Source organism: Mytilus galloprovincialis, chromosome 5, assembly GCF_965363235.1.
Source record: "Mytilus galloprovincialis chromosome 5, xbMytGall1.hap1.1, whole genome shotgun sequence".
Classification (NCBI taxonomy): Eukaryota; Metazoa; Mollusca; class Bivalvia; order Mytilida; family Mytilidae; genus Mytilus; species Mytilus galloprovincialis.
Window position 1 is genome coordinate 16,845,526 of NC_134842.1, and position 16,223 is coordinate 16,861,748.

The 16,223-nt window shown below is 32.0% G+C and overlaps 1 protein-coding gene and 1 pseudogene across 1 annotated transcript in view; both read left to right on the forward strand.

The window, feature by feature from the left end:
• LOC143075280 (ubiquitin-protein ligase E3B-like) overlaps nt 1-16,223 on the forward strand; it is a 59,622-nt gene that overhangs the window by 34,806 nt on the left and 8,593 nt on the right. Inside the window, exons 25-27 of the mRNA XM_076250654.1 lie at nt 14,583-14,690; nt 15,154-15,291; nt 15,747-15,871. Of these exons, the coding sequence (XP_076106769.1) occupies nt 14,583-14,690; nt 15,154-15,291; nt 15,747-15,871 (371 nt within the window). The remainder of the gene's footprint in view (nt 1-14,582; nt 14,691-15,153; nt 15,292-15,746; nt 15,872-16,223) is intronic.
• LOC143075279 (uncharacterized) lies at nt 42-12,043 on the forward strand (annotated as a pseudogene).

Consider the following 16,223-nt stretch of genomic DNA (forward strand, 5'->3'; position numbering starts at 1 on the left):
AAAAGAAAAACTTCAGTATGCAAAACATATCATGGAAAATTAAGGTATCCGACCCATAATAGACCACGTGACTAAAATTAGTCGAAGTCTACCGAGGTCGATCTTATCTTTTCACCTCGGTATTTTCCGGCGATTTCCATAATTTTATTTTTCACATTTAAAAAATTTGACAAATACAAATATTCTTTCAGTTTCCATTTTAAATTGATTAATTTAGTTGAAATATCTAATTTTAAGTCCGAATATGTGTTTTGGAAGTAACGTAATAATCATATCCAATGTAAACAATAACACAAAATGGCCGACTCGGTCGTCTGTCGCGACAAACGGGGGAGGTTTTCAAAGACACTACAAGAAACAAGTGAACCTGAAGTTGCAGAAAACATTGAAATTGACCACAATTATGGTGTGGGACACTTGTGTATAGCCGGAGCAACAGGCTGTGCAGTTTGCTGCCCCGGCATTGAAAAACTTTTGGGGAGTACAAAGATAAATACCAGTACCTCTTGGCATTCGGGGAGAAGATTAGTGGAATGGGGAACACTGCTGGACCATCTTAAATTTTGTTCGAGGTGTTATAACGGCCCTCTTATATTAAGCCACGAGACTATAAAAGGAGAGATGAAGTGTGGACTGGGTGGCTATCTTTATATCCAGTGAACATCGTGCCAGGATTTGAACAGGGTTCCATATGGATCAACGCACAAAGAAAACCCAAGTTCCAAGGGCATGCCAAGTTTCTGTGTGAATACTAAGCTTGGGGCAGGTAAGAAACAATTTAGTATGCCTTTCAGTATTTATTTATTATTAATTATTATTTGTATCTATTCTTCATTCCGATTCATCATTTAACATTGTACATGTATCTGGTATGTTCACCCTGATTACATACTTGCCGTAAGTTGGTACGTCCTAGTTTTTTCCACCCTGAGTTCGTTACTAGTTATTAGTTATATAATGCAAATATTCTGCGATTTTTCAACAAACTTTGAACATGACCAATGAATATTCTGCAATTTAACAACAATGCAAAAAAAAAAATAGGCGAATGGATCTAGGACGAATGTGTAACAGGGCGAACAGACCCAGATTTGTATCTATCAATTTCTGGTTTGATTTTCATGAAACAGAAAAATGGTTGGTTTTCCTTCAATTTCATTGTCATAATATCAAGACAGGATAAATAAATACATGTAAGTTTTAGTCCACTCACCCGCTCACACACGGGTACCCCATACATGTATTTTAAGAGGGATTAAGTGGGTCCTGATCCAAAAATCCTGGGCTTTTAAACACAAGTAAGAGAAATCCTGAGGTCTTGAGATAAACAAAATTCAATCTGGTCTATAATCCCAAAATAAAAACATTCTACATGATACCAATTTTGAGCTTAAAAACACCTGAAAAAAGCCTCCCTCTTTTCATCAAGACATTGGATGAGAAATCAGAGAATGTTTTATTCATGAGCAGATAGCTAAAAATAGGACTGAATTATAGTATTTATCATGTTTATAAGCCAAAATCATTTTCAAGATCTCTTTTACTTTAATTTTTTATATGAAAAGTTGTTTTACTCCTACAATAGAAACTTTTTCAATGTAGTTACATGTACATGTACTTAGTAAGAAATATATGAGAGATATCATTTTTTAAAAGCATTATTCTTGAGACACCATTTTTTATTATTTTCTTACAAATGGTAATATTTGCTTACATGTAGGAAATTTTGCATGATATTTTGGGAAATAAAAGATGTTAGACTCCACAGCTTTTTTTACATATAAAAAAAAGCAAGATGAACGGACAATATTTTTATTTTAATCTGTGAAAATACATTTCATTTATAAAACATTTACAGAGGAATATGATCAGCATATATTAACTCAAATTGATTTTGCTGAGAAAAGCTTTTGTCAAAAATGTCTGCACTTAAATTAAACATACATGCATGTACAAGTGTTGTTATAAATTAATGTACAATGATGTATATATAATGTTTTACTTTTTTTTCAGCAATGATTGATGCCTTAGGTGGTCCTCAGAGGGTAAACAATGTACTGTCCACTTTGAACCTGCCACCTATTTCACATAAGAATTTAAAAGTTATGGAAAGGAGAGCAGGGGAAATGATAGAAGGTTTTGCCAATTTAAGTATGGATCAAAGATGCAGAGAGGCATTTGAAGCTGAAAAGAGGTTAGTTTTCATGTTTACATGTTTTTTTAAGACTTATGATCATGTATGCAGAAAGCATACAAAAAAAAGGAGTTTTTTATGCAGTTAAGCTGCATTATGCGAGCACCCTAGATTTGTGTTCTACCCAATAAATGCTGAAATACTTGCCATTGTTATTATCTAGCTCGCTACTATGATATATATAACTAATTGAACACTTTTTTAATACTTTTTATTCTGGATTACAAAAAATATGACCAGAAAAACCTTAAATGATCGTCGATTTATCCAAAAGTTTTGAAGTTACACATAGGAAGTAGTGCTTATTAAGAATCCTTGTGTAGTTCATTATGACTTGTGCTTTTAGCTAAGATGTCAAAGAACAATTGTATGAAATATTTAATCGCCGAAAATCTCTTAAGACAAGTAGTTTAGATTTCCCAAATGGCAAAAGTCGTAGGGATATTGTTTGTCATCAATACGTAGTACAACTACGTCAGTAGTCTATTATATAATAAGTTCAACTGTTCATGCTGTTGGCGGCAATTTCAAATTAGAAAAAGAAATTTTCGTAGCTTTTGAATTTGCAGGCAGGTGTGCAAATTAGCGGTGGTCCGAGATCCGCGACCTTCCACTTTTGCAAGCGGAATTTCGACCAGGATAGTTGGTTTCTAGCTACGCCCGACGTAGTCATTACTTTACATTACTTTGCAAACCTTCCATGCAAGTCACCAAAGTCTCCAATTAAACGAGCTAAAAACTTATTTTTATCATTATTATTCATGACAGCGATGTTCATTTTGTTCAACCGCTAGCTTTATAAAGAAAATCGCCGACAAATGTTGTATAAATTCGAGTAAAATCGTATCTGATTGACAAAAACAACATTGTAAACACATAACAATGTCGGCCGTGAGGTCAAAATTTTACAATATCGGATCCGATTCCGGAAGCGGATAAGGATAATTCTGGGTTCGGCGATCAATTACAAAATAAATCAAAGCAGGTGAAAAAATAAATCTATCCATGGTAAATGAATATAAACACTAGAATTGTAAACCAAAAGATATATGTAAAAGAAAGAAAAAGCAGAAAAATATTTTATACAGAAACTCAAAATTACTTTTTGACAAATTTTAATTTAAAAATCCAATACAACGTAACAGCTGGGAACAGTATATCTAACAATATACATGTTCATGGTCACAGTCTAAATTTTCTTTATCAGTGATAAATGATGATAATGCATGTGAGATGCTTTTAAGGTGTAAACATATTACTGCAATTTCGAAGGGTTATTTGTTTTTCTCAATTTTAAAGGGTCAATTAAAGTAGCTGAAAGTTTCTTTCTTTATTTTCACAAATAATGCAACTATATTATATATACCTAAATGTAAGTAAATCATATGATATATAGGTGGCATTCTTTGGGCCACTCTACCCCCTCCTGTTTGATAACTTGGAAACGGTCGAGCTCCCCACCCCTAAACCATATGAAGGGCAGATCCAGGATTTTAGGTTAGGAGGGGCGCAAACTTAAATTTTCGCTGAGCAGAGCGAGGCTAAAAAAATTTTGAGGTAAAATTATCGGAATATTCTTTATTAAGCTGAGAACAACCCATGCTTTGCAAATTTAAGGGGGTGCAAGCCCGCAACCCCCCGCCTGAATCCTCCCCTGCATATATTCAAGTATAGGAAATATTATAAATAAAATGAAATATAGGGGGAGTCCCTGGAGTTACACCACCCCTCCTGTTTGAGAACTTGGAAACGGTCGAGATCCACACCCCTTAACAATATATATTCATGTTTGTGACTATATGAAAAATCAAATGAAATATAGGAAGGGTCACTGGGGGTCACCCCACCCTTCCTGTTTTAGAATTTGAAAATGGTCCAGATCCCCACCCTAAACCATATATATTCATGTATGGGACAATATAACAGTTTTATAAATCCTCGGCCTACCCTACCTGTTTGAGAACTTGAAAACCGTTGAGATCCCCACCCCTAAATTATATATATTCATATGTATGGGACAAAATAACAAATCATTTACATTTACTATGGGCAGGTCAGTCAGACCTCACCTTTGATCCCTGTTGTAGTGAACATTTGTCTGATTCGTGTCTCATAACTTTTGTACCATAGAACACAAACTCAGTTTTCTTTCCAGGGAAACCAGTCCATTCATACTATTACATCTTCATACTAAGTCAACTTGAACTTCTAGCAGTCAAATAAAACCAAGGTTAACTACCAAGTAGAACAACTGCAATCATTGGGAACTTGTACCACTGCAGACTCACCATAAAAAAATATACATTGATATATGCATTGCTTTTGAAACCTTGATAACATATAAATTATTTGCCTTAATAAATAAATCATTAGATAAACATGAATGTGCTATATATGAATGTTTAATGTTGAGGCAACATTGCCACAGTTTTCATAATTACGGTTGCCTTGGTTTTTGGTTAACTGCCTTCAGCGCTTACAGCGCTTTGATTTTTTATTTTAAAGAAGGAAGTTTGTACAAATGCATGACCTAATTAACACAAATTAAGAACATGTTAAACACCTTTTTATTGAAGTTCTAAAGTGATGAGTTATAGCACTATTCCTCATAAACAGACATTTTCAATAAAATGAACAACAGTTTTTTTTGTTTTTTTTTTTTTTTGGGGGGGGGGGGGGTGATTTTTGTGTGTGATTGGTATTAGGAATCATCAAAATTGTATCATAGAATACTTCATAGCCATATATGGGGAAGGGGGTAGGACCTTTATCGGGAATCCAGGATCTGATGTTTTTAAGTCGTGATTTCAGGATTGACCTAATTGTTGGGATCTATAAATTCTTTATTTGAATTTAGGGATGTCTCGATTTCAATTTATTTAAAATCGGGAACTCTTAATTTCGTGTTTCTAAGCCCGGGATTTTGGGATGAGGACCCCTCCTATCCCCCCCTCATATATAGAATATATTTTATGGTTTAAATAGATTTTCATAACATATCTAAATCATTGGGTTTTTTTTTAAATCGCAATATTTGCAAAAAGTTGTGTAAGCTTAAAAATTGGTTAAGAAATTGATATAAATTTATTGCTGTTTGATCTTGGTTCAATTGATGTGAATTTCATTAATAGAAATTGTGTATTGAATATTTTACAGCAATGCTGCAGAGGATGAAAATGGAACTGAGAATATGCTGGAGACTAATACTGATAGTCATACTGACATGACAGATACTAATACTGATAGTCATACTGACATGACAGATACTAATACTGATAGTCATACTGACATGACAGATACTAATTCAAATAATAGGTATTAGTTACACTGATTTTTTAATTATACAATGTTTATATAAGAAAGGATATGGTAAAACTACACTGTAGATTGACACAAAATCTATAATTTACATAAAATTAGTATTTATTTAAGCATAGGAAAAAATAAAAAATAATGTAGCAGGTAGGGTTGCCAATGAGACAACTCTCCACAAGAGACCAATTGACAAAAAAATTAACAACGTTAGGTCACCGTACAGCCTTCAACAATGAGGAAAGCCCTGTACGCATAGTCAGCTATAAAATTCCCCAAAATGACAATGTAAAACAAGAAAACAAGAAAACTGACGTGCTCATTTATGTACAAAATAATGAAAACCAATATGTAACCCATAAACTAACGACAACCACTGATTAACAGGCCCCTGACTTTGAACAGGCACATACATACAGAATGTGTGGCTTAAACAATGCTTTCGATGCTGTTTTTCATCTTCAATGATGTACTTATACTGATGATCATGATGAACCAGATCACGTGACAAAACAGAAAATTGAAGCAAATAAAAAGTGCCTTTATTGTTGTTTATCTTGAAAATTACAGTGCAATCTCCAATACAGCCAAATAATGTTGTTTTCAATACTGCCTTGTCAAAAAAGCGTTTTAGGGATGTCATGTTAGACAGAGAAATCATTTCCACCATTTTTTAGTTCACCTGGCAGGCGAAAAACAATCTATTTTTTTTGCAACAAGTCGAAAACAATTTTTTTTTCAATTTTAGCATTACATATAGTGGCCGCTGAGGGTGAAACAAACAAAAACTAGAAACAAACTTTTTTTTCCAAAAAAAACATAGCCCCCCCCCTCGAAAATCAAATGGTTGCTGCCTTAGGGTATCTAGTTTTAAAAAATGTGTCTGGTGACCCAGCACACCAACTGTGATTTATTCCACTGAAATATTGACATGTTGATTGCTGTTCTTTAGTGTGTATCTTTGAATTTGTTTGCTTTTTTTCAACAGAAATGAATCTGTGCCAGCTGTTAATTTTTCTGGAATGACTGTTTGTGCTGACCATGGATGGCAGAAAAGGGGATTTGATAGTTTAACTGGTAATATATATTTTTAATTATCTTAAAATTATATAATTTTGCCAGACATTGACAGAGAGAGATTTAGTCATGCTACCGTCTATCATTCCATTTTGTACATACTTACTACTTAGCTCTTACAAAATCTTGAAGTCTATTGATTGTCAAGGTCTTAAAGAGCATAAATGTGGTAAACAATATAAATATTGGCTACCAGGAATTATCTGTTAAATCATCTAATAGAGATCTTTTTATTTGAAACTATTAGGCCAATTTTAATCAATTCCTTCACATCTAATTTCTATTTTTTGATATAAAATAGCGAAAATTTATATGTCTGTAGGTCATACATTTTTGATGAGCAAGCGTGAGTATGGTAATAAAGTTATCAAAACAATTGTTAAGCATCGTACGTGTGGAACATGCAAATGGTGGAAGAGAAATAGGCCAGGTAGAAAACCAAGACCACACAGATGTGTGTGGAATCACAGAGGGTCAGCTAGATTGATGGAAAGCCAAGCAGGAATGCAGGCTGTCAAAGAGTTACTGGAACAAGGAACCCCTGTAAAGACTATCGAGGGAGATGGGGATAACACATTGATAGCAAGGCTAAAATCTGAACTTAATTTAACAGTTACTAAAAAATTTGACAAAAATCATACCATCAAAAACATTGATGCCAGATTATATGATCTACAAAAAATAACAAGAATTTGAAAATTAGCAGCTTAGTCATAAGACATTTGACAAAATCCATCAAATATGTTTTTGCCAAAAATCAAGGTCAACCAGATGACATGAAAAATAACCTGGAAGCATTAATTCCACACCAATTTGGGGATCATAGCCTGTGTCAACCCAGGTTCTGTGGCTACAAAAGGAAACCTAGTGTGAAATACCTTCATAGAAGCTTACCATACAAGGCTCCACTATCAGATCCTGTTTTACGAGAAAAACTGCAAAACCTTTTTGAGCCAGTCATTTTGAAGGCAGCTTCTTATGCAGATTTAGGGTCTAGCCAGGCATGTGAGCATGCAAATAGAGCAGCTTCCTTGCGTGCTCCAAAACATCTGCACTATGGAGAGAGTGAAAGCTTGGACTTTCGAGTAAAAGCCTCTGCTGCCTGTATTAATGAAGGAAGAAACTACTTGTCCGAGGTTAATCAAAATGAAATTTTTATGTTATTTTTTCTGTTTTTCTGTCTTGCATGTCATTTCTGTGCATGGTGTCATTTCAAAGGTTGATTTCAAGAATTGTTTTTGTCGAGCCTGCAACTTTTGTTGTAGAAAGCTTGACAAAGGGATAGTGATCCGGCGGCGGCGGCGGCGGTGTTAGCTCACTTCTTAAAAGCTTTATATTTTAGAAGGTAGAAGACCTGGATGCTTCATACTTTGTATATAGATGCCTCATGTTACGAACTTTCTGTCAGTCACATGTCCAATGTCCTTGACCTCATTTTCATGATTCAGTGACTACTTGAAAAAAAAGTTCAGATTTTTTGTAATGTTAAATTCTCTCTTATTATAAGTAATTGGATAACTATATTTGGTATGTGCGTACCTTGCAAGGTCCTCATGCCTGTCAGACCGTTTTCACTTGACCTCGACCTCATTTTATGGATCAGTGAACAAGGTTAAGTTTTCGTGGTCAAGTCCATATCTCAGACACTATAAGCAATAGGTCTAGTATATTCGGTGTATGGAAGGACTGTAAGGTGTACATGTCCAACTGGTAGGTGTCATCTGACCTTGACCTCATTTTCATGGTTCAGTGGTTATAGTTAAGTTTTTGTGTTTTGGTCTGTTTTTCTTATACTATATGCAATAGGTCTACTTTAATTGGTGTATGGAATGATTGTAAGGTGTACATGTCTAGCTGACAGGTGTCATCTGACCTTGACCTCATTTTCATGGTTCAGTGGTCAAAGTTAAGTTTTTTAGTTTTGGTCTATTTTTCTAATATTTTATGCATTAGGTCAACTATATTTGGTGTATGGGAATATTTTATGATCAATATGTCATTTACGCAGGTTTTATTTGACCTTGACCTCATTTTCACGGTCCATTGCTAAGTTTTAAGTGTTTGTGTTTTGGTCTGTTTTTCTTTATTTATAAGCAATAAGTCAACTATATTTGTTGTATTGAAGAATTGTTAGCTGTACATGTCTGCCTGGCATGGTTCATCTGACCTTGACCTCATTTTCATGGTTCATTGATCAATGTTTCATTTTCTTGGTTAATGTTGAGTTTATGTTACAGTTGTAACAAAGCTTTATATTTAGGTCTATCAAGATAGTATCAAGGATTAGTAAAGAAGGCGAGACATTTCAGTGTGTGCACTCTTGTTGAATGTAGTGACTATTTCCATTGGAAATCCAATTACAATTCATTATTTAGGTAACATATTTCTGCAATTGGACAATAGAATTTATCTGTAAATTTAAGTCACATTTTTTTTTTTAAATACGGGTGTAAATATAAATGACAAACTTAATTTATCATTAAAATGCATTACTATTTAGCAAAACAAAATATTTGTTGAAAATTATAAATTATGGTATCTGCATTCTTCTGCTTCAATGTTTATCCTGTTTTTTGTATTTTGACTAATGGAGTAAACAAATTATTGAATTAAATTTGATTATTGAAGATTGAGCCTCCCCAAAGAAAGTCTAAAGTCTTTAAAGATGTAATTATATAATACCAAACTATTTGATAAATAAACATCTTTTTTTGTAATTACAGACATTCAAAAGACATGGACTTTCTCCTGGAAGTTTCACAGTCCCTTACAATTCCAAGAAAGACCATGAAAGAGAAAAACGGCAAAAGAAATCAAAATTACCAGAACAAAAATTAAGACGATTAAAACTTAAAGAAGAAAGAATTACATCCAAAGGAGCCTGTGAGGCAACAGAAGGAGCCAGCTATGAATCTGGTGAGTGCAATATGAGTCAAGTTGTTTTATTAGGATTTACTAGGAATTCCAAAAACATGAATATATTATAATGGATTAAAATGGATATGGTTAAAAATATCCTGAAAAGTTAAAAAAAAAAAAGAAAAAAAAAAGGAACGTAAGTTCCCGCAAAGGAACCATGTTTTTATTGATGTTCTTCATCTGTAAAATAAGTGATATTTTCAACAAAGAGAACTCATTCTCACCTCAATGCTAGTTTTAAGACAGCTCCTAACTGCGGTTTGAGTAGTATCGCATATATACAAATGTAAGACAATATCAAAAGTTACATAATCCCTGGTATAAATAATGTTTAGAAATTGATGGAAAGGGTCCTTTGTTTAATACCATAATGCATGTGTTTTGTTGTCTTTTATAGAAATAAGTTTTAGTGAACAAGCTGAGGACATTGAGAGGATTCCAGATGCTATCCCCAAGCCTTTATTTACGGCAGTGTCCTCTTTAGACAACCCAACTTTTGTCATCATTGATTTAGAAACTACAGATTTGAGTAAGTATTTTTCTGAAACAAAAATTGAAAAAAGAATAATTTTAAAGATAATTACTTGCACATTGACATCAATATTTCAAATTATTGCTGTTTTGTTAATTTTTCCTTTGAAGGTCAAAAGCAAAAAAGTTTCATTGAACAAAAACATTGATATTGATTCAAATTATTGCTGATCTCTAAGCATTGTCAATGCAAGCGTCACTTTAGTCATGGGCAAAACAGCAATACACAGATTATGATAGGTCCTCTTCACTCAATCTCTCACTCTCGATGTTAACGCCTATAGTGAGAAAATCAATTTCGTGAAGATGACCAACAATAATCTATATAGAACTAGTAATAACTTTTGTTATATCTTTCATTGTTTATCATGGCTTCATAATCGTTACAATAGAGGATATATCTTTATAATTGCACTTAGTCCAGTTTCATTATAATTATGTTACAAAGGGATACTGTAGACAATATGAAAACAAAACACCTTCAAAATGGTCAACAAACTTGGACAAACATCTGGAAAAACTAAAATTTTGATATTGATTTTCTGTATATTTTCAGTCAGAAGAAACATCATTCCTCACATAGTACAGATAGCTGCCAAAGAACACAGAACTCAAACCAGTTTCAACCGTTACATACCACCACAGCTACCAATGTCTAATGAAGCCGAAAAGGTGACTGGTATTGTTTGGGATGGACGAAAGCTTTTTTACAAAGGGGTTGAACTAGACTTTGTTAATATAAAGGTTGCCATATCTGATTTTTTTATGTGGTTAAATCAATTCAGTAATGCTGTACTTGTAGCACATAATGGGAAAAATTTTGATTTTCGGGTTTTGTCAACAGCTGTTTATAACTGTAATATGTATGATAATTTTACTCAGATTGTTATGGGATTTATGGACTCATTGGCCCTTTTTAGATCAAACTTTCCCAAAATAGAAAAATATAATCAGCCATTTTTAGCACAACATTTTTGTAAGGAGGAATATAATGCCCACAATGCTGTGGATGATGTAAATATGCTTGATAAAATACTTATTGCTGCTAATGTTTCTAAAGAACTAATGCTTAAACTTTGTTACAATTCTAATTCTCATTTACTGCAAGAAAACTTCATCAAGGCAAAAGCTAAAAACTTGCCAAGCTTTCATCCCCTGATTGCTAGCGGTGTAATGAAAATGACAACAGCAGAGAATATTGCTGGATCAGGTTTGAACTGTGCTCATTTAAAACTTATTTATACTCGTAAAGGAGAAGATGGACTTATTGATGTTCTTATGTCTAAAACTGCTTTTGGTAAGCCAAGAGTTTCTAATGATAAAAAATTAATGTGTTCTGTGGTACAAAAAATGGGCAATATGTTTTCAGAATTGTGAGATTGCTTGAAGAAGTGATCTTTTATGTCATGACTTGTATTATAATCTATACTTTAGTACTATGTTTGAGCAGTTATTATAAATTTGTATGTATGTGTAATTTTTTTGGTATATTTGTGTATTCAAAATATTCTATCATGCATTATTTTTCTGTGAACTCATAAATGACTTTATAAACATTTTTTCTAAAAGTTGCTACCATTTAGAATAAAAATGAATTGTGCTTACTTGTTTTCTCTCAAATTGACCACATTGTGTGATTTATTAGTCAAAGTTCAGTTTTCTTGTAATTTGTTGTATGAAATGATTATTCAGCCTTCATGTATCAACATTTTATGTCACCTTTATCTCAAATACATAAATTTGCTAATTTAATGTATTACATTTATATATAGTGTAACATTATTTTTTTAAATTCAATATAAGTCGATAATAAATATTGAAACAGGTGTGACATTTCTGGTTGTCCACTCTTGTAAGCTTTCTCTTTTTTTTTTAAACTGAACATGTATTTGTAATTCAATTAGAATTTGCTTTACTGACATATTTTATAGAAAAAGTCTTTTTTTATTATATAAATATGATCTTATTTATTTGTATCCTTTTTACCATCATGCCCATGATTATACTTTATTTAAAAAATATAAGTATAATTTGCAAATAAATATTGAAATTTTATTGAATTTATGTTTTACTATGTGCATGAAGGAGTATAAACCTGATCAGACATATTTCAAGGGAGATAATTGACCTGAGTTCAATGTGAAACAGGAATAATGGGGTATTCTTTAGTGAGCTGTAGTTAATGCTTGTATGAAATCAAATAATAGCTATCCTCTGGACTCAATAAAGCCTGATGCTGTTTTTGTGATGTCTGGTGTTACACAGTGACAAAATTGGAAATATTTGGCATAACTTTAAATATTGTCTATGTTTACATTCTTCAAAAACCTCAAACAAATATCTTTGCCACTATATAACACATTATTCATTTTTTCACATACATATACAAACAGGACATACATCCATACATGTATTTTACTATGTTGCTAAAATAAATGTTTCAACCAATAGATCCCATTAGTTGATATTCACTAGATAAAGGATAGGGTTCAATCTTTAGGTCAAAGGGTCAAATTTCAAGGGCATACAGAAATGAAAGTAAATAAATATGTATACTAAGTATTATACTTTTAATTCATCCAACTTTTAACATGTTTCAATTACTTATTTTTCAACAAAACGAGAGAATTGTCTAATTTCAGGTCCCAAAATAACCTTGACCTTTGACCTTTTGATCTCAATGTTGAAGTTATTTCTTTATGTACTGCAGATCATAAAGTTAACAAAAACCCACAGATGAATTGCAGATGAAGCAATTCTTTTAATAAAGATTACTTTAAAAAAATGACCAAAAAAGGGATCATGGTATAATTTATGCTCCTAAAATTACTTGACCTTTGACCTGTTGACCCCTAAAGGTCGAAACCAAGCCTTGATCCTTTGGATATCATTAAATGGTCTTTATTAATAAAGGTCATGAAAATTATGGGACCAATAGGAAGATACACTTTTGAAAATTTAGCAAAAAGGAAGATTATTGTCCTATTTTAGCTCCTAAAATGACCTTGACCTTTGACCTTTTGACCTTTACATGTCATAATTATCAAAGTTAATTATTATTATAAGTTTATATAAAGTATATTGAGTTTTTCTAAAGATTTACATAAATTATACCAAATAACATCAGAACAGTGATACCAATTCTCCATTTAGGATCTGCGACCTTGACATTATAAATGAAAATTCTCGAAATCGGTACGGTAAAAGTTTCTAATTTTTTTTTTAGGATGCAACAATATGTAAAGTTAATTTAAATGTCAATTTTGAATGCTCTGCTTAAATATTTACTTTTGAACTGGTGAAGATATAAGATTGACAAATTTTAGAATTTCCCCCTTTTTCTATTATTAGTAACAATAACACTGTTCTAAAAATAGAAAAGCAAATTTTTTTTTCAATTTTTTGGTTTAAGGTTACAAGGTTACATGTAAAGTCCCTTTTGAAAGAAAGATTAGTAAATTATACTATATAGGTTTTTTAAAATTACATACTACTTAAACCCCTTATTTGGAATATGAGGACAAAAAAGGGGGGTCACTGTAACCCAGCTCTGTTGTTAACCTGAAATATTTTGCGGATTTTTATTTCATATTAAGAACTCTTAGATACCCCTACTCACAATCCTTGATAAAAATATAAATTATTTTGCTTGTTGTTTATTGGCTAATTATGGGCCGAATACCTTAAAGACTTAGCCACCAAACCTCACCCAAAAAACGTTTGAATTTTCTGTTAACACTTAGCAGGCTAAATTAATTATATATGTACAATGTGATGCTTTGCTTTTCACATTCGGAGATTTAACTTTAGATGTTAATTGTTTACAGAAAATTAATGTTGACTGGTCACGGACTGATATTTGATTAAAGCAGAAAAATAGCCAAATTAAACAAGTTTTGATTGTCTCATTTGCATAGATTTCTTAAATTTTAAGAATAATCCTTCTATTCTTCTTCTCTGGCCTTTGTTAGTCTTGTATTATTTTAATTTTAGTTTCTTGTGTACAATTTGGAAATTAGTATGGCGTTCATTATCACTGAACTAGTATATATTTGTTTAGGGGCAAGCTGAAGGACGCCTCAGGGTGCCGGAATTTCTTGCTACATTGAAGACCTGTTGGTGACCTTCTGCTGTTGTTTTTTCTATGGTCGGGTTGTTGTCTCTTTGACACATTCCCCATTTTCATTCTCAATTTTATTGTATCTTGAAATTGATAAAAATGAAACATATTTCCAAAATGATATTTGATAATAGCATGTCATTATTTGTCATTCTTAAATATCCCTTGATCTCTAGTTGATAGTTGTATTATTTGCAATAATGTATACCTTCTTATTTCTATGTTAGAGGAAACCCAATCCAGCCCACCCCATCCCAGTCATACATGAACAATAATTTATATAGTGATTGAAAAATTAACAACTTCCATTATTATTTTTAAATTTTTATTCGCCATGAATAAATCAAATATTCATGTGTACAGTGTATCGCAATCTTTACCTAACTAAGATATATTGTTTGATATGTATAAAGGTATTTTTAATTACAGGTGACATCAGAACAAAAACTGTATCCTTCATCGACATCTTATATCCAAGAAAATCATCTGTCCTTGTTTGAATTTGTTGGTAAAATGCTAGGGAAAGCTGTTTATGAGGTGAGTCCATCAATAATGTCTTTTATTCATGGCAGTTAAAGATCTTTTTTGATATAATAATAGATTTATGTGACCTTAAGTTTATAACAACTTACAAAAAAAAATTGTGTATAATAGTTTTTTATAGATTATCTAAGCTCATGCTACAGATTTTTTCTATAATTATGATGATTCTGACTATAACACCATGCACACCTTCATTATTACTTTACAAAAGAAAACAGACTTGTAGATTTGAAATTTCACATATTGTCTGATCAAATTAGACTTACAATTATTTTATGAAACAGAAAAAAGGAACAATAAAATTGTTGTATATTTCATTATCAAACAAAATGCTATTATTGCTGTGTTTCATCTTGATATGCAGAGCTTCATTTAGTGAGAGACTTCTTACATTAGGAGAAAAAGTTAACTTTTTTTACCTAATTTGTGAAGACAAGATTTATTTTGATATTTTCAGGGAATAGTTGTGGAAGTTCCATTTGCTCCATTTTTCCTGACACAGATGTTAGGACACCAACAGAGCGCCACCTACAGTTCACTAGATGAACTTCCATCACTAGATCCAGAACTTGCTAAAAACTTGTCTTATGTTAAGGTAAAATTACTTGTAATTCTAAGGCCTAAAAAGAAAGAAAAGTATATAGATTTTCCTTCAAGTATACAAGGTTTGGTTGTTTTCTCTCTGACACATTCACTATTTCCGTTCTGAATTTTAATATTATATAAACTTTTTAAAGAAATGTTGAACCAGGAGCTTACATATAAGGGATATATTTGCCACAAATGTGTACAATTTAAAAAACAATAGTATGAAGAAACAAGGACTTTTATCATATGCAAGAATTAAAAACTGGTTAAAATGTAGAAACTTTGAAACTCAATGAATTACACTCGTTAGTAAAAATGATCAAAGACTAGAAAAGAACACCATGATGCTGACCTTGATTTGACCCTGTTTTATAATATTTCCTGTTTGTTTGTATTGTTAAACTTATGTTGTAAACTATATTAACTTTAATTTGAGTGTATTAAATTGGTTTCTATTTCTAGCATTATGACGGTGATGTTGATGACCTTGGGTTGACCTTTTCATTAGATGAAGATATCATGGGAAGGGTAGAAACTCATGAACTGGTTCCTGGTGGTAAAGCTATTCCAGTCACAAATGAAAACAAGTAAGTATATACAGTGAAATATGACAATTATTAACCTCTGATGTACTGTGTTAAGAGCCGTTGAATGTATATTTTATTCAAATAAAATGAGATGTATCAGTCAGGGGACTTATTGAAATAAGTGATTTTTAAATCACTTATTTGAGTAGCAAATTCGAAGTTTTGTCACAAATTGTGATTTTGTAATTTTACCAAAATTTTAAACACATATGTTTAAATAATATCTTTTCATTAATAAAGTTGAAAAAAATAACTTTTTGCTTCTTTTATGTAGCAAGATTTATGCCTTGGATGCAATCATTTATCTGCAAATTCTATTTTAGTTGAAAAAATGCTATAATAATGGCTTTAC